At 44.7% G+C, this 27,916-nt stretch overlaps 1 protein-coding gene across 1 annotated transcript in view; it reads left to right on the top strand.

The window, feature by feature from the left end:
• LOC120057786 (dual 3',5'-cyclic-AMP and -GMP phosphodiesterase 11A) overlaps positions 1-27,916 on the top strand; it is a 61,960-nt gene that overhangs the window by 20,708 nt on the left and 13,336 nt on the right. The window contains exons 7-18 of the mRNA XM_039006251.1: positions 1,184-1,259; positions 3,838-3,905; positions 4,056-4,148; positions 17,223-17,273; positions 18,887-19,033; positions 19,938-20,045; positions 20,506-20,615; positions 23,360-23,450; positions 24,958-25,058; positions 25,363-25,440; positions 25,538-25,601; positions 25,751-25,825. Coding sequence (XP_038862179.1) covers positions 1,184-1,259; positions 3,838-3,905; positions 4,056-4,148; positions 17,223-17,273; positions 18,887-19,033; positions 19,938-20,045; positions 20,506-20,615; positions 23,360-23,450; positions 24,958-25,058; positions 25,363-25,440; positions 25,538-25,601; positions 25,751-25,825 — 1,062 coding nt within the window. The remainder of the gene's footprint in view (positions 1-1,183; positions 1,260-3,837; positions 3,906-4,055; positions 4,149-17,222; positions 17,274-18,886; positions 19,034-19,937; positions 20,046-20,505; positions 20,616-23,359; positions 23,451-24,957; positions 25,059-25,362; positions 25,441-25,537; positions 25,602-25,750; positions 25,826-27,916) is intronic.

Genomic DNA, 27,916 nt, shown 5'->3' with positions numbered 1-27,916 from the left:
CCTTGCAAAGAAGGGTACCTAACGGTAGATCAAAAATAAGATGGTGTATCAATACACCCAGTCAATACAAAGATAAAGACGTCCTTCCTAACTCAGTTGCCGGAGAGGAAGAAAACCACTCAGGGATTTCACCATGAGACCGATGGTGACTTTAATACAGTTGCAGAGTATAATGGCTGTGATAGGAGATAACTGAGGATGAATCAACAACATTGTAGTTACTCCACAATTCTAACCTAACTGACAGAGTGAAAAGAAGGAAGCCTGTACAGAATACAAATATTCCAAACAATGCTTTCTGTTTGCACTAAAGTAATACTGCAAAACATGCGGCATAGCAATTCACTTTTTGTCTTCAATACAAAGTGTTATGTTTGTGGCAAATCCATTACAACACAATGCTGAGTACCACTCCCGATATTTTCAAGCATAGTGATGGCTGCATCATGTTATGGCTATGCTTGTAATCTTTAAGGACTGGGAAGTTTTTCAGTATAAAAAAAAATAAACGGAATGGTGCTAAGCACAGACAAAGTACCTAGAGGAAAACTTGGTTCAGTCTGTTTTCTACCAGACACTGGGAGATTAATTCACCTTTCAGCAGGAAAATAACCTAAAACACAATGCCAAATCTACACTGGAGTTGCTTACCAAGAAGACAGTGAATGATCATGAGTGGCCGAGTTACAGTTTAGACTTAAATCGGCTTGAATATCTAGGGCAAGACCTGAAAATGGTTGTCTAGCAATGATCAACAACCAATTTGACAGAGCTTCAAAATTTTTGAGTAGAATAATGGGCAGATGTTGCTCAATCCAGGTGTGGAAAGCTCTTAGAGACTTACCCAGAATGACTCACAGCTGTAATCGCTGCCAAAGGTGATTCTACAATGTATTGACTCAGGGGTGTGAATACTTATGTAAATTAGATAATTCTGTATTTTATTTTCAATAAATTTGCAAACATTTCTAAAAACATGTTCTCACTTTGTCATGATGAGGTATTGTGTGTAGATGGGTGAGGTTTAAAAAATATATAATCAATTTTGTAACAAAACAAAATGTAGATTAAGGCTTATGAATACTTTCTGAAGGCACTGTATGTCTCTTTAGGATACAGTTTACATGTCTAATAAATCATAACAGCCCAGTTTCAGCTCCAGTCTCTTTTCTCTTTCGTTTAGGCAGATCAGTTCTCCGGCTTCCACATTCGTTCAGTGCTTTGTGTACCTATTTGGAACAGCAACCATCAAATCATTGGTAAATTCTCAAATTGTCCTTTTTTCACTGACTTCTTTTGATAGTCAGTTGTGCCATTACATGTCCGTTGATAAATCTATGTTGACAGATGTCAAAACTAAGACATAATCCAGCATTCAAGCTTAAAGTGATTTTAATAATGAGAGAGGAACATCAACAAACCAACGTACATGATGTCCCAAACCTCCGATAACCTCAGATGTCACTGTGTCTTGTTTGGAGAATCTAGAGAGGATACTCTGCCTGTAATGCTCTCCTAGGTAGCATTTAGATGCTCAATTAAAGGGGCGATCTGGGATTGATACATCAATTTCTGGACTTTTAAATGAATGATATATAGCCATTGATTCTTGAAGAATATAATGCATTAATGTCTATTACCCTTAGTTCAACTGTTTAAATCCATCGCAACCCAAAGCTTGTTTTACTCCATTGCTTGTGAACACTGTAATTGCAAACAAACACTGTATAGCTTCAAAACATGGTTAAAACTGTCATTTTAATTCCACGGATGATCAGTCCTTGCATCCATAGCTCCATCTTATGAATTTGACTGTGGTTACATTTCTCCTGCCCCATCACTCAGCTGTTTACCGAAAAAGTGGAAAGGTGACGCTTTGTGGTTTTGTGATTCCCAGATTACCCTTTTAAAGCAGTGTAGCCTGATTAAAGCCAAGCCTTCATATCAGTCAGTTCTCACAGAGGTGGAGTTTCCTCCCTAGTCCTGGCTGCTCCACCATGCAGTGTTCTGTGCTCCTCAACCACCCCAAGGTCCTCACCACTCTGACACTCTGATACATCATTGATCTACAGTCTGGTGTTGGTGCTGGATATTGCAAGGAGAGGCAATGCTAGCAGCTAGACTCAGGCCCACAGAGATCGGACTTGGGAAGTCATTAGTTTTGTTTCTGTGCAAAGTGATCAGCAGCATGGCTTCCAGGGAAAGCACTGCTACAGACGGTCAGTCGCGACCACAGATTATTGTGTGTGTGTGTGTGTGTGTGTGTGTGTGTGTGTGTGCGTGCGTGCGTGCAAGCATTGTGTGTGTGTGTGTGTATGCGTGTACATGCGTGTGTGTGGGCTTGTGGAAGTTGGGAGGGGGATGGAAGAATGAGAGACAGAGGGAGCAGGAGAGAGGGGTGGGTGGGTGTGTGCGTGCGTGCAAGCATTGTGTGTGTGTGTGTGTGTGTGTGTGTGTGTGTGTGTGTGTGTGTGTGTGTGTGTGTGTGTGTGTGTGTGTGTGTGTGTGTGTGTGTCTGTGTGTCTGTGTGTCTGTGCGTCTGTGTGCATGGAGGTTGGGAGGGGAAGAGGGAGCAGGAGAAGAGGGGTGGGTGTGTGCGTGCGTGCAAGCATTGTGTGTGTGTGTGTGTGTGTGTGTGTGTGTGTGTGTGTGTGTGTGTGTGTGTGTGTGTGTGTGTGTGTGTGTGTGTGTGTGTGTGTGTGTGTGTGTGTGCATGGAGGTTGGGAGGGGAAGAGGGAGCAGGAGAAGAGGGGTGGGTGGGTGTGTGCGTGCGTGCGTGCGTGCGTGCGTGCAAGCATTGTGTGTGTGTGTGCGTGCGTGTGCGTGTGTGTGTGCATGGAGGTTGGGAGGGGGATAAGAGAGAGAGTGAGCAGGAGAGAGAATAATGTGTGTGTGGGAGGAAACTATCAGGATCTGGACTGAAAGCCATTATAAAGCCATTATAAAGCACAACAGCAGCAGAGAAATGATCAAGTCAAAGATCTGTTTATTCAGAAGGTAGATATCCTCCTGCCACGTACCGAGGTTATGATATAACAGTATAGAGGAGAAAAGCCTTGGGCTAGATTGTTACATCACTGTTATCTCAATGCTCTTCTATATAGGTTGTAAAAATATGATTCCATCTTCAGTGATATTGACAGCACCCCAGTAACCTACAGTACAACCCATAGAGACATACTGTAGAACGTACAATGACCTCTCCAGGGACTCAATGCTAACTTGAATATCTGCTTGTTAGCATAATTTCTCTCGGGTGATAGAAGACGATTCTCTATCAACTAACAATTAGCCTTATCAGCAAAGTCCTGGGTTTTTTAATTAGTAGATAAACTGAGGAGAGCAGCCTGTCTTTGCTTGCTGGCGTGCCTCCAAACCAGGGGACTTGAAATAAAAGATCAAAGGATACACAGTGTTCTATTGTTGCCATCGACATGACCTCCAACCTTACATTACAACAGGCTTAGACACTTTAATTACTCAGGTCAACAACACTACTGTTTCCTGTTTCTTACTCCTTCTTCTAGGAAATACAGCGACATGCGTCTATAACAGTGTAGAAGCATTGCATATTGCACTGAAAAGTGATAGCAGAAAATGCCTTGTTTTATCAATGACTTTAATGAATGTGTGGGTGTGATTTCCTCCTGCTAATTGGGGTTGTGGGAGCGGAACTAGTGTGTGTACGACAGCCCAGTCAATGGTAGCCCAGCCCTAATGAACTAGTGTCAGATAAAATTATGGCTCTCAGGAATGGCCGTCGTCTCAGAAAGAGGAGGGCTTTAGCCTGGTCTGCGTCTGTGGTAGTGTCAGTGATCCTGATGTCTGTTGTTGCAGGTGTGGCTCAGGTGCTCAACAGGCTGGATGGTAACCAGTTTGATGATGCAGACCAGAGACTGTTCGAGGTAGGACTTTTGTTTTGCGTGGTGTGCGTAGGTGCTGCATGTGTGTGCGTGTGTGTGAACAAGTTGTTTGTGTGTTATGACGTCAACCATGTCTCCCTGTTTCGGTGTGCCGTGACCTTGAGAGTGTAACAGCAGTGTGGTGTGTTTCAGGCCTTTGTGATCTTCTGTGGCCTTGGCATCAACAACACCATCATGTACGACCAGGTGAAGAAGTCCTGGGCCAAACAGTCCGTGGCTCTCGATGTAAGCACCAATGTTCATTCCTTTTTATAGCACTTAAAGGGGGGCTGAACGCACCAATTCTGCATGTGTTTTTCTGCTGCTCCTTAAGAAAAATACAATTTGGATCTTGGGGGTGTGGTTTGATGTGCCTGTGTTATATTCGCTTATCGTACCCTGGAAGTTACTGTTGTTTGTCACTCTAGCAACCACACAGCCACCACCACTTCCTCAAAATAGTCAGAACTAATTTAAGATAAATAAAAAAATCTGTAATTCATTTTGAGGTTTTTGCAGAGGAGGTCTTAGTCACCCAATTGTACATCTAGCTAAGGTGTTTGGTGCAGTATTACTCAAGTTAAAACATTTGCATGAAAAACTAGTCAGTGCGCTTTAGAGAGTAAATCGAGCCAGCTGCTGCTGGTTGCGCTCAGGACTGATTTCTGAGAACATGTCTACAACTTCATCAGCAGCAATCTGTCAAACTATTTTAAATAAAGCACAAGCTACACTGTTTATCAGTCCCGAAAATCAATAGCTAGCTAGCTAATTTCCATCTCTGTGTTTGTCAATGAAGCTAGCTAGTAGTAGCTAGCAGGCACATTAGGCAGGCAGACCAGTTTAGCTAAATCAGAAAACATTTCTCGCATGGAATAGCCTTCATTTCTCAGAACAAGAATAGACTGATGAGTTTCAGAAGAAAGGTCTTTGTTTCTGGCCATTTCGTGCCTGTGATCGAACCCACAAATGCTGATGCTCCAGATACTCATCTAGTCTAAAGAAGGCCAGTTGTATTGCTTCTTTAATCAGGACAACAGTTTTCAGCTGTGCTAACATAATTGCAAAAGGGTTTTCTAATCATTTTGCCTTTTAAAATGATAAACTTGGATTAGCTAACACAATTTGCCATTGGAACACAGGAGTGATGGTTGCTCATAATGGGCCTCTGTACGCCTATGTAGATATTCCATAAAAAACAGCCATTTCCAGCTACAATAGTCATTTACAACATTAACAATGTCTACACTGTATTTCTGTTCAATTTGATGTTATTTTAATGGACAAAAAATGTGCTTCTTTCAAAAACATTTCTAAGTGACCCCAAACTTTGGAACGGTAGTGTATGTCACGCCTGCTCCCACTCCCCCTCTCTGGCACTCGAGGGCGCCAGGCTGTTCTTCATTACGCACACCTGTCACCATCATTACGCGCATTAGCGCGTCATTGGATTCACCTGGACCACTTCACTTTCTTGATTGCCCCCTCTATATCTGTCTGTTCTTCAGTTTGATCCATGTGTCAGCATTAATGTCGCTTTGTTTCCCCTGTCCAGACACTGTCTGTGTTTTGTTTCTTGTCCGTTATTTATTAAATGTTCACTCCCTGTACTTGCTTCTCGTCTCCCAGTGTCTGTCCTTACAGAATGCTGACACCAATGTTGGGAGTTTTTTTGTTTTTTGTTTTGGTTGGTGATGTTGGGTGCGGCTGCCGAAGGAACCGGGGATGCCTCAGCTGGCTCGTTGGGCTTCCATGCCTTAGCTGGCTCGAGAGGTTTTCTTGCCTTGGTTGGCTCGGCAGGCTCCCATCCCACGTCATGCTTCAGCCGGCTCGTCAGGCTCTCACGCCTCAGCCGGCTCGGCAGGCTCCCACGCCTCAACCGACTCGGCAGGCTCCCACGCCTCAACCGACTCGGCAGGCTCCCACGCCTCAGCGGGCTCGGCAGGCTCCCATCCCACGTCATGCCTCAGCCGGCTCGTCGGGCTCCAACGCCTCGGCCGGCTCGTCGGGCTCCCATGCCTCGGCCGGCCCATCAGGCTCGCCCAGGTGGGATTCCCGGGTGGTGCCCCTAGGGGGCGGGGTAATGTCACGCCTGGGCTGCCAATCATTACGTACACCTGTCACTATCGTTACGCGCATCAGCACTTCATTGAACTCACCTGGACTCCATCACTTTGTTGATTGCCCCCTCTATATCTGTCTGTTCCTCAGAGTCATCCCGTGTCAGCATTAATGTCGTTATGTTTCCCCTGTCCAGACGCTGTCCGTGTTTTGTTTCTTGTCTGTTATTGATTAAATGTTCACTTCCTGTACTTGCTTCTCGTCTCCCAGCGTCTGTCCTTACAATATAGGCTGTTTTCAACCGGAGTTGTTTTTTGCGTTCAGTTGCTCTTTAAACAAAATATATTGTGGCAGTGGTATCCTGAATGGTTTCTCATCAAATCCTATTTTATTGTGTATAATGACCAAAATTACAGCAGGATTGATATTTGAATGGAATTTGGTCTGCGTTTAGTCTATCCAATTTGGTTCCAGTAGTAGATGTCCAGTATGGATATTGGGATACTGTGCTGTTGTTTTAGTGTGGCAACACATTTGGGTGGGCAGTTGGCCTACTACAATGGACTGTACTGCAGGGCTCTGGTGATTCCACTGTGGCGTCTGACTCAGACAGTCCACTGACACCATCAGGAAAGCTCTCCCATGCTGGCTACTGTGCCACTCTCATTTTCTCTTCTCTTCCCTTCTTCTCTTTCCTCTCTGTCCTGGTTTCCTCTCTCCCACTCTCATTTTCTCTTCTCTTCCCTTATTCACTTTCCTCTCTGTCCTGGTTTCCTCTCTCCCACTCTCCTTTTCTCTTCTCTTCCCTTCTTCTCTTTCCTCTCTGTCCTGGTTTCCTCTCTCCCACTCTCATTTTCTCTTCTCTTCCCTTCTTCTCTTTCCTCTCTGTCCTGGTTTCCTCTCTCCCACTCTCCTTTTCTCTTCTCTTCCCTTCTTCTCTTTCCTCTCTGTCCTGGTTTCCTCTCTCCCACTCTCCTTTTCTCTTCTCTTCCCTTCTTCTCTTTCCTCTGTCCTGGTTTCCTCTCTCACACTCTCTTTTTCTCTCTTCTGTTATAGTGGACTCAGTGCCTCCTTTTATTTAATTTATTTTAACCTTTATTTAACTAGGCAAGTCAGTTAATAAGAACAAATTCTTATTTTACAATGACAGCCTATCCCGGCCAAACCCTCACCTAACCCGGACGACGCTGGGCCAATTGTGCACCGCCCTATGGGACTCCCGATCACGGCCGGTTGTGATACAGCCCGGGATCGAACCAGGGACTATAGAGACGCCTCTAGCACTGCGATGCAGTGCCTTAGACCGCTGCACCACTCAGGAGCTTTTAGTGTCATAGTTCTACATCATATTTCTACATCAGTGAGCATCAATGGATCCCTGTTTGTAGTCTGCACTCCACAAAGGGCCATATTAATTTTTAAAGAGAGATTGTGAAAAGCAATCCCTTATCTGATCAATAATAAGGCATGCAAGACTGATCAGCTTCTTCTATGCTTTTTGTGAGAGAGAGGACAGTGCTCTCAAGTGGGCTGTGCAGGTTGCCTCGTTGTTGGGGACAGGGCGGCAGGAAGGAAGCATGGGATAGAGCATAGTGAAGAGCGGCATAGGAAGGAATGGCTATGGGGAAAATACGAGCGTGGAGATGCATTGCCTTTGGCAGCAATGAATAAACATGAGCTCTCTTGATCAAATAAGGAACTGCAAGGCTGCTGCGCAAGGTATTTCTCCTAGGAGATGGAGGAAGCAAAGGGAATGACATCGGGGCTGACATCTCGGTTCCCCCAGCATTCCTCAGCATGGAGGGTTCAGAGCTTTAGGGGCAGATCACAATTTACTGTGGGGGGGTCTGAATAAATGGGTTGGATGGATGACTTCGATAGTCCAGCAATCGAATTACAAGTCATTCATATGCTAATAATCCAAATATTCTGCTTAAATAGATCTTGCACTGCTACCCTCAGCATTCACTATTCTTATTGGAGGTCAGAACAGGAAATGGAACCTGAATTTATCCTTTCTGTGTGTGGAAAAAATATTCTGCCGCATGGATACACCTACAGGCGGGAACGACAGACTGCAAAATAAGTCCTCCTGGAAGTGCACTGAATATGATGTTTTTCGAATGCTGAGGTCGCATAACCCTCACTAATGGGGTTATCTCCAAGTTATCTGAAGAACACAAGAAAGACAATGTTTCCCATAGGTATGTCTTGTTTGTTGTTTAGCATAATAATGGCAGTCTTCTTCTTATGATTACAGCATGCCCAAGGCCAATAACATGGTTGCTAATCTTCTCCTATCTTTTCTTTTTTTTTCAGAATTATGGAAGTGCTATGATGCTGTCCTGCAAGACTTGGTGGAGACCAACAACAGAGTGGAGGGCTGGCATCGTAAAATGTAGGCAAATCTTGGCACATAGAGGCATTGCAACGACAGCAGCAAAGAGGTGAAATGAGAATGAAGCAGCAACTTGCTGGTGTTCCACCGCCATGGCAAAGACCCCACTACCGCAAGCAATAGAAGTATCTGAAGTCACTGGTTGAGGAGTATACGACTCAATAGCTGGAGTCTTCCCCGAAGAGAAAAAATAGGACCTAGCCTACTTGGACACTTGTTTGTGACACTTATCAATTTCAACCCTTTCAACAACTCCAAAATCCTTATCAGACCAGAACACAAAGCACATTCTTGGACGATTTGTTCATGAACTTGTTTTTACGGAAGAGCATTGTTATGTAACCTACTCTTATTTTTGGGTTACTTGAAATAAATGTTTTAGGCCTACTTGTTTTTGCAATATCATTTTTTGTATTTTGCTAAGCCTTTTTTGTTGATAACTAAATGTTTTATAGTGAATGATTGGTGCTAATGGATGGTGCAAAAACAAGATAAAACTAAATCCATTCTTTGAAACAAAAATACATTGTAGAAACTAGATACAGGCCTTCAGCCTTTATATAACCATATGAATTAATTTATATACAATATTCTGCCAATATGAACTAATGTATATAGGCCTAGCCTACAATATTCTGCCCATATGAACTAATGTATATAGGCCTAGCCTACAATATTCTGCCCATAGGAACAAATTAATTGTAGGCCATACCTGAACCAATTTCTGTAGGCTATATATATAATATTATTGTCAGGACCCGGTGCGAGAAACAGTCACTAATAATCGTCAGAACCCAGAAGATGAGGCAGACACAGCAGTACTAGAGATGGTGGTTTAATTAAAGAACAAAATCTTCAGGCAAAGAAACTAAATCCACAATGTCCAAAAATAAAGCCAAGAGGCACAAAGTGGAAATCCTCCAAAATACAAAAGAAACTCCACAAAGTGGTAAAAAACAGCAGGGAAAAACAAACCTCAAAAGACTACTCAAATAATACACAAGAACTAAACCAGAGAACCTCTGGAAAATCCAACAAGAGAAATATCTATATAAAACAAGGCTTGGGCTGGGGCTGGGTGCTAACTTACAAACACTGAGCAAGGAACTGAGGAACACACAGGGTTTAAATACTAACAAGGGAATGACCTACAGGTGCAAACAATAATTAGAGCAAGAAAAACAAAAGGTACAAAAAAGGTGCAATGGGGACATCTAGTGACCAAAACCCGAACAGTCTTGGCCAAAACCTGACAGAATCCCCCTCCTAGGAACGGCTCCTGACGTTCCTACCAGCCTTCTCAGGGTGGAGGGTCCTGAACTGACGAATGAGGTCAGGGTCCAGTATGTCCTTGGCAGGAACCCAGGAGCGCTCCTCGGGACCGTAGCCTTCCCAGTCCACCAGATACTGCCAGGACCGCTGCACCCGGCGGGAATCCAGTATCCGGTGGACGGTATAAGCCGACTGGCCACCGATGACACGGGGCGGAGGGGGAGGTCTGCCTGCCGGGATAAGGGGAGAAAAAACAACAGGTTTTAATAAAGAAATGTGAAATGTTGGATTGATCTTAAGGGATCTGGGTAAGTGCAGGCGAAAAGTAACGGGATTGACTCTCCTGGCAATCTTAAAGGGACCGATGAATCTCTGGGACAGCTTGCGAGACTCCACCCGTAGCGGTAAGTTCTTTGTTGAGAGCCATACTCTCTGGCCGGGGTACAGGGTAGGACCGGGACGGCGACGTCTGTTGGCTTGTCGTTGGTACTGCTGTGAGGAACGCAGAAGATTAAGACGTGCCTTCTTCCACGTAAGCCGACAGCGTCTGATGAACCTCGAGGCTGAAGGCACTCTGACTTCTGCCTCCTGGTCCGGGAACAATAGAGGCGCATAGCCAAACTGACACTCATGCGGGGATATACCAGTGGAGGAGGAGCACAAGGTGTTGTGCGCGTACTCGGCCCAAACAATGAAGGATGACCATGTGGACGGGTTGTTGGAAACCATGCATCTGAGGGTGGTTTCCAGCTCCTGATTCATCCTCTCAGTTTGGCCATTGGACTCCGGATGGTACCCTGAAGATAAACTGGCCGTGGCCCCTATGAGTTGGCAGAAGGCCTTCCAAAACCTTGAGGCGAACTGGGGACCTCTGTCGGAAACCATATCTTGCGGAATCCCAAAGACTCGGAACACATGGTTAATCACCAACTCAGCTGTTTCCTTGGCAGAAGGTAATTTGGTCAAGGGAACAAACCTGGCCGCCTTAGAAAACCTGTCGATGATGACTAGGATCGTAGTATTACCATGGGACGGAGGAAGGCCAGTAATAAAGTCCAACGAGATATGGGACCAGGGTCGGTGGGGAATAGATAGAGGGTGAAGGAGTCCTTGAGGGCGGAGGTGAGAAGATTTGCCCTGGCAGCACACGGAACAGGCCTTGACGAAAGTGGCAACGTCTTCTTTTATGGTGGGCCACCAGAACTTACGCTGGATGAACTCCAAGGTGCGACCTACGCCCGGGTGACAGGTGAGGCGAGAGGAGTGCCCCCACAGAAGGACTTGGGACCTTGCTGCCTTGGGAACAAACAACCGATTGGCAGGACCTCCTCCAGGGCCCGGTTCGATGGCTTGAGCTTGTTTCACGGTATCCTCCACTTGCCACGAGATCGGAGCCACGATCTTAGCGGCAGGAAGGACAGTCATGTCAGTATCTTCTCGAATGGCAGGAGAGTAGATTCGTGACAAGGCGTCCGGTTTGAGATTCTTCGACCCGGGTCTATAGGTGAGGATAAACTGAAATCGGCTGAAGAAAAGAGACCATCGAGCTTGTCTGGAGTTCAACCGCGTCGCCTGCTGGATATACTCCAGATTTTTGTGGTCCGTAAGCACTTGAAACGGTTGAGAAGCCCCCTCGAGCCAGTGTCTCCATTCCTTCAATGCCATCTTAACCGCTAGGAGTTCACGATCCCCCACATCGTAATTCCTCTCGGCCGGGGTAAGCCGGTGAGAGAAGAAGGCGCAAGGATGAAGCTTCTTGTCTTCACCCCTCTGAGACAGGACAGCTCCAACCCCAACCTCTGATGCGTCTACCTCCACCACAAAAGGTTCATCCGCCGTTGGTAGTGTCAGGATGGGAGCAGAGAGGATGCGCTGCTTGAGTCCTTGGAAGGCCGTCTCAGCTTCTCTTCCCCACAGAAACCTTGTGTTGCCACCCTTGGTTACAGCTGAGAGAGGGGCTGCCACCGAGCTGAAGTTCTTGATGAACTTGCGGTAAAAGTTGGTGAAGCCCAGGAAACGCTGAACTTCCTTAACGGACTTGGGGGTGGGCCAATCCGCTACCGCCTCTACCTTCTTGGGGTCCATCTGGACTCGTCCGGGTTCCACTATAAATCCCAGGAATTGTACTCGAGAGGAATGGAATTCACACTTTTCCGGCTTAACGTACAAATGGCTGTCTAGGAGGCGTTTGAGCACTTGTCTGACATGCTTAGTGTGTTCTTGAAGGGAGCTCGAAAAGATGAGGATGTCATCCAAGTAAACAAACACAAAGATGTTAAGCATATCCCTAAGCACATCATTTATGAGCGCTTGGAACACAGCCGGAGCGTTGGTCAGGCCGAAGGGCATCACCGAGTATTCGTAGTGACCAGTAGGCGTGTTGAAAGCGGTCTTCCACTCGTCCCCGGGTTTGATCCGCACAAGATGGTATGCGTTCCGCAGGTCAAGCTTAGTGAAGACAACTGCTTCCTGGAGCAGCTCAAAGGCTGTGGCCATAAGGGGTAGCGGGTAGCGGTTACGGACAGTTATGGCATTGAGTCCCCGGTAGTCGATGCAAGGTCGTAATCCACCGTCTTTCTTGGCCACAAAGAAAAACCCTGCTCCCGCCGGCGAGGTAGATGGACGCATGAGGCCTGCTGCCAGAGCGTCCTTGATGTAGGTATCCATAGCAGCTCGTTCGGGAGGAGAAAGGGAAAAGATCCGACCCCTGGGAGGGCAGGTCCCCGGCAACAGGTCGATGGTGCAATCGTAAGGTCTATGGGGTGGTAGTTTGGTGGCCCTCTGTTTGCTAAATACCAGTTTGAGGTCATGGTAACACTCGGGAACTCGGGACAGGTCGATGGATTCTAGAGACTCGGAAGGGGAACTCTGGGAACTCGGGAAGATACAAGTGGCTTGGCACGTAGGACCCCACTGCTTGATAGTGCCCACAGACCAGTCGATGTGAGGGTTATGGCTGTGAAGCCAGGGATAACCCAGGACGAGAGGGAACTCGGAACAGGAGATCAGATGAAAGTTCATCACTTCCTGGTGTTGGGAAACTGAAAGTCGCAAGGGGGTAGTGGCACGAGTGACAAGTCCAGATCCCAAAGGGCTTCTATCCAACGTAGTAACCCTTATGGGGTCACTTAGAGGTTCAGAAGGAACGCCATTCTCCTTCGCCCAGACCCCATCCATGAAGTTACCTGCGGCTCCAGAGTCTACCAAGGCTTGAAGAGAAAACTCGTGGTCGTCCCAGGAAAGGGTAACTGGAATGAGCAGGCGGGAGTTGGATGGATGGGAGGAGGTTATGTTTCCCGTTACAGTCCTCCCAGGCCTGCACGGGAGAGTGCGTTTCCCTGGAGCCCGGGACACGTGGAGCGGAAATGGCCCGGTTTGCCGCAATATAGACAGCATCGCTCCCTCATCCGGCGGTCTCTCTCAGCCTGGGAGATGCGTCCAACCTGCATGGGTTCTGGTGGAGCCAGCGAGGATAAAGGTGGAGACTCGGAGCTGGAACCGATAGGAGCTAGGGTGAGCGGTCTATGGTTTTGTTCTCTCTCTCTCAGACGCTGGTCTATGCGTGAAGCCAACTTGATAAGGGACTCGAGGTTGTCCGGTGGTTCCCGAGTGGCCAGTTCATCTTGGATGGTGTCAGAAAGACCCTTCAAAAAACACACTGTGAGCGCCTCGTCGTTCCAGCCACTTGCTGCTGCCACAGTGCGGAACTGGATGGCATAGTCCGTCACGCTGCGCCGACCTTGGCGGAGAGTCAGGAGCTGTTTGGCTGAGTCAGGGCCGTTGGTAGGACCTTGAAACACTCGCTTGAATTCTTCAGCAAAGGTAGAGTAGCTGGCACAGCAGGGACTTTGGGCATCCCACACAGCAGTAGCCCAGGCTAGGGCTTTTTCCGACAGCAGGGTGATGATATATGCTATCTTGGACCGGTCGGTGGGAAACGACGATGGTTGCAGCTCAAAGGAGAGAGAACATTGGGTGAAAAACCCCTTACAAACACTCGGATCCCCTGAGAACCGTTGGGGAGGCGGCAGACGAGGTTCAGCCAGGGGATTAACTGCCAGGGGCACTTGAATCGGATGAACTGGAGCAGAAGCGGTTGCCGGGGAAAGTCGATCCGAAATCTGCTTTATGGAAGTCAGCATCTCTGACAGAAGTTGAGAATGTCTAGCCATTAAGGCCTCTTGCTGAACCAGAGCAGCTTCGTGGCGTTGGACAGTCCCCTCGTGGTGGGACAGCATGGAAAAAAGATCCTGGGTACTGGCTGCCTCTGGGTTCATTATAATGGCTCAGTGTTTCTGTCAGGACCCGGTGCGAGAAACAGTCACTAATAATCGTCAGAACCCAGAAGATGAGGCAGACACAGCAGTACTAGAGATGGTGGTTTAATTAAAGAACAAAATCTTCAGGCAAAGAAACTAAATCCACAATGTCCAAAAATAAAGCCAAGAGGCACAAAGTGGAAATCCTCCAAAATACAAAAGAAACTCCACAAAGTGGTAAAAAAACAGCAGGGAAAAACAAACCTCAAAAGACTACTCAAATAATACACAAGAACTAAACCAGAGAACCTCTGGAAAATCCAACAAGAGAAATATCTATATAAAACAAGGCTTGGGCTGGGGCTGGGTGCTAACTTACAAACACTGAGCAAGGAACTGAGGAACACACAGGGTTTAAATACTAACAAGGGAATGACCTACAGGTGCAAACAATAATTAGAGCAAGAAAAACAAAAGGTACAAAAAAGGTGCAATGGGGACATCTAGTGACCAAAACCCGAACAGTCTTGGCCAAAACCTGACAATTATGCCCATATGAATGAATGTATATACAATATTGGTAGCCATGTGTGATTTAATGAATAGCAGTAAACATGCAGTGCCTGCCCATATGAACGAATGTACCTTATAGGCTATATAATATTTATAGCCATTCATAATTTAATGAAAAGCAGTAAACATTGTTTGGCATGATTTAATAACAGACTCATAAACAGAATCACGCAATAGGCTACAGCTCACTTCACAGCTTCCCCTGTGCTTCACAGCTTCCCCTGTGCTTCACAGCTTCCCCTGTGCTTCACAGCTTTCCCGGGAAACTCCATGTATTGTAGCCTCACCCCGACGAAAGATCAACTTCTTCTGCAGTGTTTGCTGTAAAATATTACATGTTGCGGTGGTGCAACATGTAAGTGTAGAACTGTCCGTTAATAAAGCTCACTACAAGCGCTATGCAGACACAAGACAGAGTGTTGCAATGTCGTCACACAAGGGGCGGCTCCTTGTAATAGATGAAAACCGAGACAGTCGTGGGGGCAGTGCTGTCACTTGGTTCCTGATCTGATCTATAGGCTATGTGAAATGGTAGCACCTGCTGGAGCCAACTAGCTAGCCATGTGCTTTTTTTCTCCCTGACCAAAACATGAAGGCATATTTTTTTAATCATACAGTACATTTGATTATTTCACATGGAGATGTCGAACAGGCTAAAGCCCACTAGCCAGGCTGCCAGCTAGCTACTATCTAATATTTTTAATAACTAACCCAAGATTGACCACAGCCTGTTGTTTCCAATGGGAACACATTAATCATAGTGGGCAGAACAAGCTAGGAGGTGGGCAGAGCCAAGCACGAGCTAGCGAGATCCTACTGGCGCGTTCTAGCATGTATTTGCATATTTCTGTTAGGGAATCCCTACTCTGTGAAGTCTACAAAGCATAGTCCACTATGTTCGTAACTGATTCTAGTTTAGGGAACAGAAAACGATATTGGGATCAAATGTTTATTTTTTTGGTGGTATTTTGGGGGTATTTTACATGTTTTAAACAATACAAAACATACAAAAGACAACATACAGACGAACACAATTATCAATGACACCACACCTGCCCAGACCCACCTGTTCTCACACCTATTTCCAGTGCCTGCACTACTCTCTATCAAATGTTTCATCGATGAGAAACTTAGCAGAATGTTGACCAAAATCAATCACCCTCCATCTTCTCCCACTTCCAGCCACTGGGCTTCCTCTCATCACCATATTTGGTGGTGAGTGGAAATGCCAACCGGATGCTTCAGATCTATTCTTCCAGTGAAACATCTGCCTCATTGTTCTATCTATGCTACTATTAGCAAGGGAATGCGACTCTTCCTTATTTTCACAAAATGAATAGACAAAAATAAAATATTTTGCTATCACCCCCTTGTGAACGGGAGTGGGACCGGCGAGGATATCATGTTACCAAAAGGTGTCCGCTACTCCAAAAATCTCCACCCACGTGCACGCAGGCACATAGATCCACGGTGTGAAGCTTATAGTAACTGTTGTGGAAATTCCCCAATAAGGACTCAAACTCAATGTAAATGAACCAATCTTTAGTATCACGGCCGGAGAGGTTCACAAACTCAATCCAAGCATGATCAAAACTCTGAAGAGGCCATTCCCTTTCAGTCCTCTTCTACTGCTACACAAACAAGTCATATAAGCATGATTTACATTATTCATTATTCATCATTAACGTTGGTTCCTGCACGTGACTGATTGACACCTCACAAGGCTTCTTCTCTAAATGCTGGGACCTTGGAACTGAGATACTCCTTTTGGTTCCCAGAACAGTGTTCTGGGCGTGCTGCCAATTGGTCTGAGGAGGAGGTCACAGTCACCTGCACAAACCAAGATGGAGTGAGAGGAGATGCTGTTTACAATTCAAGGCTTAGCTCATCAGACAATAACATTTTCCCTCACATAACCTTTAGAGCAGATTGAGGTGGTCAGTCATTGACACCAAAGGTTTTTCTTATTTGGTCCACAGGCATAGCTTAGCAGAAGGGCTCCATAAATAACCTTTGTTAAAGTCCTTTTAAGACCTATTAAGTATTACTGACTATGACTGTCCTAAGTGTAGTGAGCATGACTTAATATCTATAGCCAGTGTTATGAATATGAAATACTGTATGTAAAATATACTGTATGTGCTTCCAGTGGTGTAACGTACTTAGGTACTAAAGTACTTAAGTACTACCTAAGTTTTTTTGTGGCATCTGTACTTTACTATTTATATTTTTGACAACTTTTACTTTCCTACAATCCTAAAGAAAATAATGTACTTTTTACTCAATACATTTTCCCTGACACCCAAAAGTACTTACATTTTGAATGCTTAGCAGGACAGGAAAGTGGTCCAATTCATGCACGTATCAAGAGAACATCCCTGGGCATCCCTACTGCCTCTGATCTGGCGGACTCACTAAACACAAATGCTTCGTTCGTAATTATGTCTGAGTGTTGGAGTGTCCCTCTGGCTATCAATAAATAAATACAAATAAGAAAATTGTGCTCTCTGGTTTGCTTAATTTAAGTAGTTATAAATGATTAATACTTTTACTTTTGATACTTAAGTACAGTATATTTTAGCAATTACATTGACCTTTGATACTAAAAATAAATACTTTTAGACTTTTACATAATTAATATTTTACTAGGTGACTTTCACTTTTACTTGAGTCATTTTCTATAGAGGTATCTTTACTTTTACTCAAGTATGACAATTGGGTACTTTTTTCACCACTGTGTTCTGTATTCTTTTGCAGGTTCTGTCATACCATGCAACCTGTTCCAAGACTGAGGTCGACAAATTCAAGGTATTAGGTCTTATTCTTATATGAGAGAGAAAGTGTGTGTGTGTGTGTGTGTGTGTGTGTGTGTGTGTGTGTGTGTGTGTGTGTGTGTGTGTGTGTTAGTCATCGCTAGCATTCACTGGTTGAAGTTGAAGTAACTTTTGAGTGTAATGGAGTTGACTGGTAACTTTGACATGAATATATATATATATCATTCACAACAATGGTACGGGAGCTATAATACAGTTATAATACAAAAAAACTACGTGTGTTGTTATTACTTGAATTATTTGACTATAATTGGGCAAATCAACCGGCTGGTTGAGATGTTTGTGATGCATTATCTATTAAAGCTTAAGTAAAGCAAACAAACATTCTTCATTTCTGGCTTATACTGATGCTAAATACACATATTTTGCAGAATAATAATAATATTATATATACTGAACAAAAGAACGTGAACTGTGAGGAAAACCCCATTTTGTAGTTCACCGCCCAGAGTAATATGTTTTTTTCAATTAAGAGATAACTTTCGGAATGAAGCTTTGTCACGCATTACCTTCCAATGTAAAATGAGAAATCATTAATGGTACTACATGATAGGAATAGATTGATGGCTTCGCTTCACGGACCTCATTTTCCAATTGCTTCCCTGGACTGCAGTGTGGTGCAACGCAGCGTACTGTATACACAGGTCGGGGCAGTACTCCTTCAAGTCCCACATGAAAACAACTAATTGTGGTATTTGGAATGAATAAGTCAATCAATAGCCAATCACTTTCATTGCATTATTTAGAGAGTAATAGAGCGTGCCTCTGGAACCAATCCGAGAAAAAAAACCATTCTCAGAACTGTGTGATGTGTGATGTGTTAAATGTCTTTCTTGCTCTTTGATATGGGGCTTGTCCCGGTGGCCATTAGCACTGAGCATCAGCCATGCAATGTGACATCTGTCAGATCTCCCCCTCACCACATGCAGGCACAGCACAGTGCTCAGCAGCACCCACCCTGCCTTTATCCGTTTCATAACTGGCCTACATACAGAACCTCAGTAAACACACTCTACCCCAGATTCCGGAGAATTGTAAATGTCACCGGCAAAAAAAACCTTGGCTACAATTCATAACCTAAGGCGTTGAATTAGCCCGACGCACCTGCTGACCTGAAAGACAAACGGTTCCTAGAAAAGGTGGGCTTTCCTGGCTGCTCTGCTCTGCTGTGTTCTCTTGGTGGAAGTGAGGCTGGATGGTACATCACAGGGATTGGGGAAGGAGAACAGCAAAACCTTCATATTCTGAGATGTTACCTTATCCCCCTTAGAAAGAAAGACCAATGGCACATGTAATCCAATAAGACAACAACTTAAATTCTCAGTCTTTCTGAACAATTATGCTTTGATTTTCATTAGAGAGCTCTCTGTGGGTTGAAGTCTTGGGATAATTAAATTGGTTTAGTGGTGTTTCTGTGTTAGTATTATAGGTTAAATATAGAATACTACCACGATTTGTTAATGAGCTCACAGGAAGTTAACAACAATGAATTCACACGAGCTCTCGGAGTCTTCATTAGCAACCCTCCATGTGTTGAATTTTCACTGTCTCAAAATGACCTCTCTCTCTCTTCTTTCCATAACCCAGGCTGCTAACATCCCCCTTGTTTGCGATTTTGGCATCGATAAGCTTTCCTTTGATGATTTCTCTCTGGATGTAGACGCCATGATAACCGCAGCCCTCAGGATGTTTATGGAGCTGGGCATGGTGCAGAAGTTCAAGATCGACTACGAGGTGAGAGCGGCTCTGACCCAATGCTCTGACAGAGCCCGCTATTCAATCAAATATGCAGTGTGGTATTTACACAGTAGCTTTTTCCACATGGTAAAATACAATTACTGAATGGTTTTCAACAGGAAAGACCTACTACTCCTACTACTACTACTACTACTACTGCTACTGCTGCCACACACAGGTAACTGACAAAATAAAGGAAACAAATGCACCTTAGAATAGATTCTACAAGTGTCTGGAACTCTATTGGAGGAATGCGACACCATTCTTCCACGAGAAATTCCATAATTTGGTGTTTTGTTGATGGTGGTGGAAAACACTGTCTCGCCGCCCCAGAATCTGTTCAATTGGGTTGAGATCTGGTGACTGAGACGGCCATAGCATATGGTTTACATCGTTTTCATGCTCATCAAACCATTTAGTGACCATTAGTGCCCTGTGGATGGGGGCATTGTCATCCTATGGGGGCATAGCCATGGTAGCCAAAATAATAGCGTGCCCAGCATTTTATACATGACCCTAAGCATGATGGGATGTGTGGAAGCACCTGCTTTCAATACACTTTGTATCCCTCATTTACTCAAGTGTTTCCATTATTTTGGCAGTTACCTGTAGCTTCACAATAGGAAGTGTGTGTTTGTTAACAACAGCAGTGGAAACACTGCTATGGCAGGTTAGATTGAGGCCGCGATTCAATAGGATTGCGGATTTGTACAATGCGCCATTAAAGACATTTCCAATTGAGCCTACATATGCAGCGTAAATAATCTATTTAAAACGTACATTGCAGACAAAGGGCGATCGGATTGAATCCCGGCCTGAGTGTGAGAGCTGATGCACCAGCCTACTGTCTGCTGACGGACCCTGTTCTGTCCATCCCTCTTGTGCCCCTGACTCTCTACAGACTCTGTGCAGATGGCTGCTGACGGTCAGGAAGAACTACCGCATGGTGCTGTACCACAACTGGAGGCACGCCTTCAACGTCTGCCAGTGCATGTTCGCCATACTAACGGTGAATATGGAGAACGCACAGGGAGTCTAGCATTAGCCTATCATTAGCCTAAACGGAGACCGTTCAAATACACCACACCTGCCCCAACACATGTGGACACTGACTAATGTGCACCAACTGCTTCATCTTCTGTCCATTGTTCTCCGCTCCTTCTCAATCTTTTTTATGTAATCAAGCACAGCATTATGCATGTCCCATCTGAATTGATTGTGCCAAGAGAGAGATTAAATAGTTGTGTGTAAGCCGTTTAGAGCCCGGGAGTGCTGTGTTTTAATAAATAACTCAGACCTACAGTACACTACTACTAACTGTTAACCCCATAGCGACCTAACTCCAATTTACACATGTTGTTTACTTCATCGCCATGCTCATCCTACCTACAGTGTGTGTGTGTTTTAGTTTATGTTTACTTGTGTGTGTGGCCCCTGGGTGACATCCTGTCCCTGCTGTGTCCCTATAGACGGCAGGCTTCCAAGAGACCCTGACGGAGATTGAGATCCTGGCTCTTATAGTGGGCTGTGTCTGTCACGACCTGGACCACAGAGGAACCAACAACGCCTTCCAGGCCAAGTGGGTGACCCTGTCCGTAGACACACGCACGCTTGCAGGCACACATGCACAAGCACTCTAGTGATGCGTGGGTCAGTTGTTTATTCACCCGCACCCCGCCCGTAATTGCTAATAATCTATCCGCAACCGACAAGCTATATATGATCAAGTGAAAATCTGAGGCCGCACCCAACCCTAACCCGCAAAAATAGAAAATGCTCAGTCAGAGATGCCAGAATTATTTTGCTACGGGGGCTGTAGGATTTATTTTTTAAAGATTAATTTACATCGCCCTATATTTCTGCTTAGAATTTCTGACATTTGGTAGTCAACTTGTCTATAATTAGATACATCTCTTCTGTCATTACTTGTTGCCCTAGAAGAAGACTACATTTCCAAATGACATCAGTTTGACCTGTTTTAAGGGAATTACAAGCTGTGAAAACAGCCCAACATGTTTCTGATACGATTTCAGTTCGGCTTGGATGCATATTTTATGTGGTGGAAATACTATCAGCTTTTATGACGCTGATAAAGATGGCACATTTACAGACGGTCCCTAACCACGTATTCATTATCTCAAGATGCTGAAAGAAATAAATCACATTTCTCCACTCCTGTTCCCTAGTAAAAATGTACATTTGGTGTATAATTTTAATGTAAAAACTGCTTAATTCAGCAGGAGTTTATATTATGTTAGGCTATGTGAGAGGTTGTAGACCATTGGCGGTCGGTGCTGTTGCACACTCTTGCCTGCATCTAGCTGATCTAGGGTGTAATCATTAGTCCAACAGTTGCAAACAAGAGTTTATATTGGACAAAGTCAGGTATGTTTATCCCCGTTTCGTTCCGTTTGCTTCCATTTAGGAAACGTTTTTCAACAGAATTGGTGGAATGAATACATCCCTGATCACACGCAAACGTTGTATTCCTTCTCTCATCTATGCGCTCTCCTCCTCTCACCTTTTCCCCTCGCTTGTGGACTTCAGTGCAACACGCAGCTGTTTGTGACCAGGCAAAAAAAACTTTACACACAGCCTACATCGTTGTCACCATATTAAAGTAGCGTCATTGTCAACATAGCTAGTAGAACTAACACGTTAGTAAACCTTCTTCAATCATGCAGTACAGTATACAGCCAGTATGCAGTTGAGCAGTTATACCGGTGGGCTCCAGTGGCAATAAATTACCTTGACGGAAGAGTTCCAGTGTTGGATAGTCATAGCCAGCTAGCTAGCATAGCATCCGTCTGTTTGAGCCGGGTATTTGAGTAAGCTAAACTAGCTAGCTGCATTTGATAGCTCAGTAAGTGAAAGTGAAAAAAAAAAAAGAAATCTCTCCACATTTTATGCACTGCAGTGCTAGCTAGCTGTAGCTTATGCTTTCAGTACTAGATTAATTCTCTGATCCTTTGATTGGATGGACAACATCTCAGTTCATGCTGCAAGAGCTCTGATAGGTTGGAGGAAGTCCCCTGGAAGTTGTCATAATTACAGTGTAAGTCTATGGAAGGGGGTGAGAACCATCAGCCTCATAGGTTTTGTATTGAAGTCAATGTACCCAGAGGAGGACAGAAGCTAGCTGTCCTCCAGCTACACCGTGGTGCTACCCTACAGAGTGCTGTTGAGGCTACTGTAGATCTTCATTACAGAACAGTGTGTTTTAATCAATTATTTGGTGACGTGAATATATTTTGTATAGTTATTATCTAACTTTTTAAGCGTTTCACTATTAAAATGTTTATGAAATTCACTGAGGAGGATGGTCCTCCCTTTCCTCCTCTGAGGAGCCTCCACTGTTATAGACAGTACAGTTCCCTTGACGTGCCATATTTGAAGTCCCAGTTTTGTGACTGTCAAATTTGTACAGGGCCTCACAATCATCACACATAAGATCTTTCTCAAACATTAGGCTACTGTTCTGGCCCTCCCTTGTCTTTATTTTCATCTCTCCATTTCACAACTTTTCTCAAACTGAATTCATCTCCAACCTTTTTGCCTCAGTGGATCAGCGTTAACTTTTCTACCCAAGTTTCCAAAAGCATTTGGTAATTGTTGTGTATTTGGCTCGCGTACAAGTTAGACCTTTAAGCTTAGGCTTACGCACTAACGCCAGATAAAAATAATGAAAGAAAAAAACTCAATGTAGTCTATCAGTATTAATTGCACAATAATTATACATTCATGGATCTTTTATGCATTGTTTTCTCTCTATGAGTCAACCCACCCATCACTAACACACACACACTCTGTGCTCTGCTAGCCCACCTGCAACAATCTGTTATAATCCAGCCCAGCTCAACTAGAGTGGAGAAAAAAATTGCATAAGATGTACATAGGAGTCTGTTTGAGGGAGAGAGAGCGAGAGAGAGAGAGAGGAGAGAGAGTTTAAACGCGGCTGGGGTGGAGAGCACAATTAGAGCCGCAGGAAAAACAACTGTTGAATCTAGTGGATCTGCCCACACACCGCAGTCACCATCAGGAGCCCATGTGTCATTTTGACCCATTGGCCCAGAATGATTCCAGATGGTGAACACTGAAGGTTTTCCCTCCACAGACTCTGATATTAGCTTCACTTGCTGCAATATTGAGCTGTGAGAACATGTTGACAGTGGACTGTGGAGTGATTTAGTGAAGAGACTTAGAGAGGTCTCAATGGAGGATCCTCTCTCTTCCAGTGTTTTTGTTGTGCTTTGCCTGTTTAACTCTTTCTCTCGCTATGTATCCCCCTTTCTCTCTTTGTCTTTCTCTCTTTGACTTTCTCAGGACAGGTTCAGCCTTGTCTCTGTTGTATGGAACCTCAGCTACTCTCGAGCATCACCACTTCAACCACGCCGTAATGATCCTGCAGAGTGAGGTGAGCTACATCACTGTGTCACTACTGACAGACTACAAACATCATTTTGTGCAGGATTACAAAAAGCCACGTTCTCAGCGCGAGAAGCGATCAGAATAGACAAACATCACGCTACTCCCCGCCCCCCCTCAAAAAAATCAATGTCATTACAAAAACAATGATTGGTTGAGAGAGAAGTTTTAAGCAAGCGACTGATTCTGTGTGGTCAGACAGACAGGTGGTAATTAGCTGTGTTTTCATGGTGTCTGCTGAAAGAAGAGCTAGCCAGCAGGGCTCCAATAGACTGGTTATCACGACGCTGACGACACAGTAAGCTGACAAATGTTTGCTGTGACTAGCATAATGGTTTCTGTTGACACAGGGGCTGAATTACTGCCATGGTCATTAGCATATCATTGAGCAGTGCGTCTAATTGAAGGGGAAAAGAACGAGCGCACGGATTCAGTCCACCAAACAGCAGGAACCATTAATTAAAACGGAACGTCTCGACGAACGAACGCCACTCTCTCCGCTATCAGTCTTTCTCTCTCTCTCTCTCTCTCTCTCTTTTCCTCTCATTAAGATAGAGTGAAGAAGAAAAAAAACTCTATGTCTCTGACGTTAAGGTATTCAATATTTCATGGGAACCAATGAACTGAGGATCGAGGCTGGTCTTGCAGTGCTGGAGAAAACCTCAGTCTCAGCTCGAGCGTGAACAGAGAGAATCAGGGGTCACCCTGTTCAAGAAGCCCCTCTCTCCTTCCCCATATCTCTCTTCTTGGGCATTCCCCTGGTGAAGGGCACTCTAAGTGGGACTGGGATATATTATATATATATATGATGAAGAGAGATCTGTTGGAATGATATGAAAAGGAGAGAGAGTGAGAAGTGGCACTTACTTCTTAAGAGCTTTCCCTCTGATCCCTGATGGTTCGTCTTCCTGCCTCTGGCAGATTTGCCTTTGACTCCAGACACACACACACACACACACACACACACACACACACACACACACACACACACACACACACACACACACACACACAGACACAGACACAGACACAGACACAGACACAGACACAGACACACACAGTGAGTGTCACGCTCACACCATCCCCTTTATCACCACTACACATAAAGATGTGACACTTGAGGAGTCCCTCTCAAGTCACAGACTGAATGTGCTGACAGCCACAAAGTCATGCTGGAGCTGCTAGTCAGATCATGACACCTTTATTTTGCTCATGTACAGATTGGACTAGATTCCGCCACAAAACACTGTTTAGGTCATTTATTCACCTGTACCGGGTTAAGGGAATCCATAAAAAATATTGTGTTCACGTTGATGAAGTAAACAAAGCCTGGTACCAGATCTGTTTGTGCTCTTGCCAACGTATATGCTGTCATTGTTGAGCCAAGAGTGACAGGGAGTTACAGGGAGCATAATAGCACAAACAGACCAGCACTCAGGCTGAATTAGACAGTGATTCATGAAATGTTTTGTGAGCCTCTTCTTCTGTGTGTGCAGGGACACAACATCTTCTCCAACCTGTCGTCCAGAGAATACGGTGACCTCATGCAGCTTTTGAAACAGTCCATCCTGGCCACAGACCTCACTCTATACTTTGAGTATGTACTTTATTGTATCCGGCAGATGGGATTTGATATAAACATATTTGACGATATCGTCTCATACAGCAAGCATAAAGCGTAGTGCAGTCAGTTTAGTTGTTTTGTCGATATTATAGCGGGGTTCATAATTTTTTCACATACCAACATGACGTACAGGTAAGAATGCATTGTTTGTATTCTCATGCTCACAGCTCTTGGTTAGATAACAAATATTCTAGTCTGTACTGCCTCCTTGTGGATTGTATATCACTCACACTAGAATGATCAAAATGGCCTAGAATTCATCCTTCCTCTCTTTTAGGAACAGGAACACATTTTTTGAGCTGGTCAACAAAGGCGAATACAACTGGAACGTGAAAGGCCACAGAGACATGTGTAGGTAAGTAAATCATTGTGATGTAGAAAACTGGGTGGTTTTTTGAGGGCATTGTGTGTGTTTCAACTGAGATTACGAATGTCTGACTGAACTTTCACAGGTCCATGTTGATGACAGCGTGTGACTTGGGGGCCGTCACCAAACCCTGGGAAATATCACGCAAGGTAAAAAGGACAGGCTATTTCATTCACGCACATCGGAAAAGTTTATATTAGGATATTGTGAATACTCTCAGGCCTGGAATTTCACTGTATTCCTGTAAAAATCCTTGTATTCTCTCATGCTAATAGTTGTTCTGATGTTCTCCTGTTAGGTGGCAGAACTGGTCACCAGTGAGTTTTTTGAGCAGGGGGACAGAGAGAGATCTGAACTGAAGCTCACCCCATCTGTGAGTTCATCATCATATGAGCAAATCTCACTGTTGTTTTTGGGATATATAAAGCCTATGACATAGGCAGTGGTGAAAGTAAGGCTGTACGGTTCGGTACGGCGTCCCAGCAAAATTAATAGTGGGGGTACACTGTACAGGTAAAACATTTTTTATTTCACCTTTATTAAACCAGGTAGGCCAGTTGAGAACAAGTTCTCATTTACAACTGCGACCTGGCCAAGATAAAGCATAGCAGTGTGACAAAAACAACAACACAGAGTTACACATGGATGAACAAATGTACAGTCAATAACACAATAGAAAATCTGTATACAGTGTGTGCAAATGAAGTAAGGAGGTAAGGCAATAAATAGGCCAATAGTGGCAAAGTAATTACAATTTAGCAATTTACACTGGAGTGATATATGTGCAGATGAGGATGTGCAAGTAGAAATACTGGTGTGCAAAAGAGCAGAAAAACAAAAACAAATATGGGGATGAGGTAGGTAGTTGGTTGGATTGGCTATTTACAGATGGTCTGTGTACAGCTGCAGTGATCGGTAAGCTGCTCTGACAGCTAACACTTAATGTTAGTGAGGGAGATATAAAGTCTCCAACTTCAGGGATTTTTGCAATTCGTTCCAGTCATTGGCAGCAGAGAACTGGAAGGAAAGTTGGCCAAAGTAGGTGTTGGCTTTGGGGATGACCAGTGAAATATACCTGCTGGAGCATGTGCTACGGGTGGGTGTTGCTATAGTGACCAGTGAGCTGAGATAAGGCGGAGCTTTACCTAGCAAAGACTTATAGATGACCTGGAGCCAGTGGGTTTGACAACGAATATGTAGCGAGGACCAGCCAACGAGAGCATACAGGTCGCAGTGATGGGTAGTATATGGGACTTTGGTGACGAAATGGATGGCACTGTGATAGACTGCATCCAATTTGCTGAGTAGAGTGTTGGAGGCTATTTTGTAAATGACATCGCCGAAGTCAAGGATTGGTAGGATAGTCAGTTTTACGAGGGTATGTTTGGCTGCATGAGTGAAGGAGGCTTTGTTGCGAAATAGGAAGCCGATTCTAGATTTAACTTTGGATTGGAGATGCTTAATATGAGTCTGGAAGGAGAGTTTACAGTCTAGCCAGACACCTAGGTATTTATAGTTGTCCACATATTCTAAGTCAGAACCGTCCGGAGTAGTGATGCTAGTCGGGCGGGCGGGTGCGGACAGCGATCGGTTGAAGAGCATGCATTTAGTTTTACTAGCATTTAAGAGCAGTTGGAGGCCACGGAAGGAGTGTTGCATGGCATTGAAGCTCGTTTGGAAGATTTTTAACACAGTGTCCAAAGAAGGGCCAGATGTATACAGAATGGTGTCGTCTGCGTAGAGGTGGATCAGAGAATCACCAGCAGCAAGAGCGACATCATTGATATATACAGAGAAAAAGAGTCGGCCTGAAAATTGAACCCTGTGGCACCCCCATAGAGACTGCCAGAGGTCCGGACAACAGGCCCTCCGATTTGACACACTGAACTCTATCTCAGAAGTAGTTAGTGAACCAGGCGAGGCAGTCATTAGAGAAACCAAGGCTGTTGAATCTTCCTATAAGAATGCTGTAATTGACAGAGTCGAAAGCCTTGGCCAGGTCGATGAAGACGGCTGCACAGTACTGTCTTTTATTGATGGCGGTTATGATATCGTTTAGAACCTTGAGCGTGGCTGAGGTGTACCTGTGACCAGCTCGGAAACCAGATTGCATAGCGGAGAAGGTACGGTGGGATTCGAAATGGTCAGTGATCTGTTTGTTCACTTGGCTTTCAAAGACTTTAGAAAGGCAGGACAGGATGGATATAGGTCTGTAACCATTTTGGTCTAGAGTGTCTCCCCCTTTGAAGAGGGGGATGACCACGGCCACTTTCCAATCTTTAGGAATCTCAGACGATACGAAAGAGAGGTTGAACAGACTAGTAATAGGGGTTGCGACAATGGCGGCGGATCATTTTAGGAAGAGAGGGTCCAGATTGTCTAGCCCAGCTGATTTGTACGGATCCAGATTTTGCAGCTCTTTCAGAACATCAGCTGTCTGGATTTGGGTGAAGGAGAAGCGGAG

Source organism: Salvelinus namaycush, chromosome 13 (assembly GCF_016432855.1).
Source record: "Salvelinus namaycush isolate Seneca chromosome 13, SaNama_1.0, whole genome shotgun sequence".
Lineage (NCBI taxonomy): Eukaryota > Metazoa > Chordata > Actinopteri > Salmoniformes > Salmonidae > Salvelinus > Salvelinus namaycush.
Note: the sequence above shows the minus strand (reverse complement) of the source record. Positions and strands in the feature narration are given on the sequence as shown.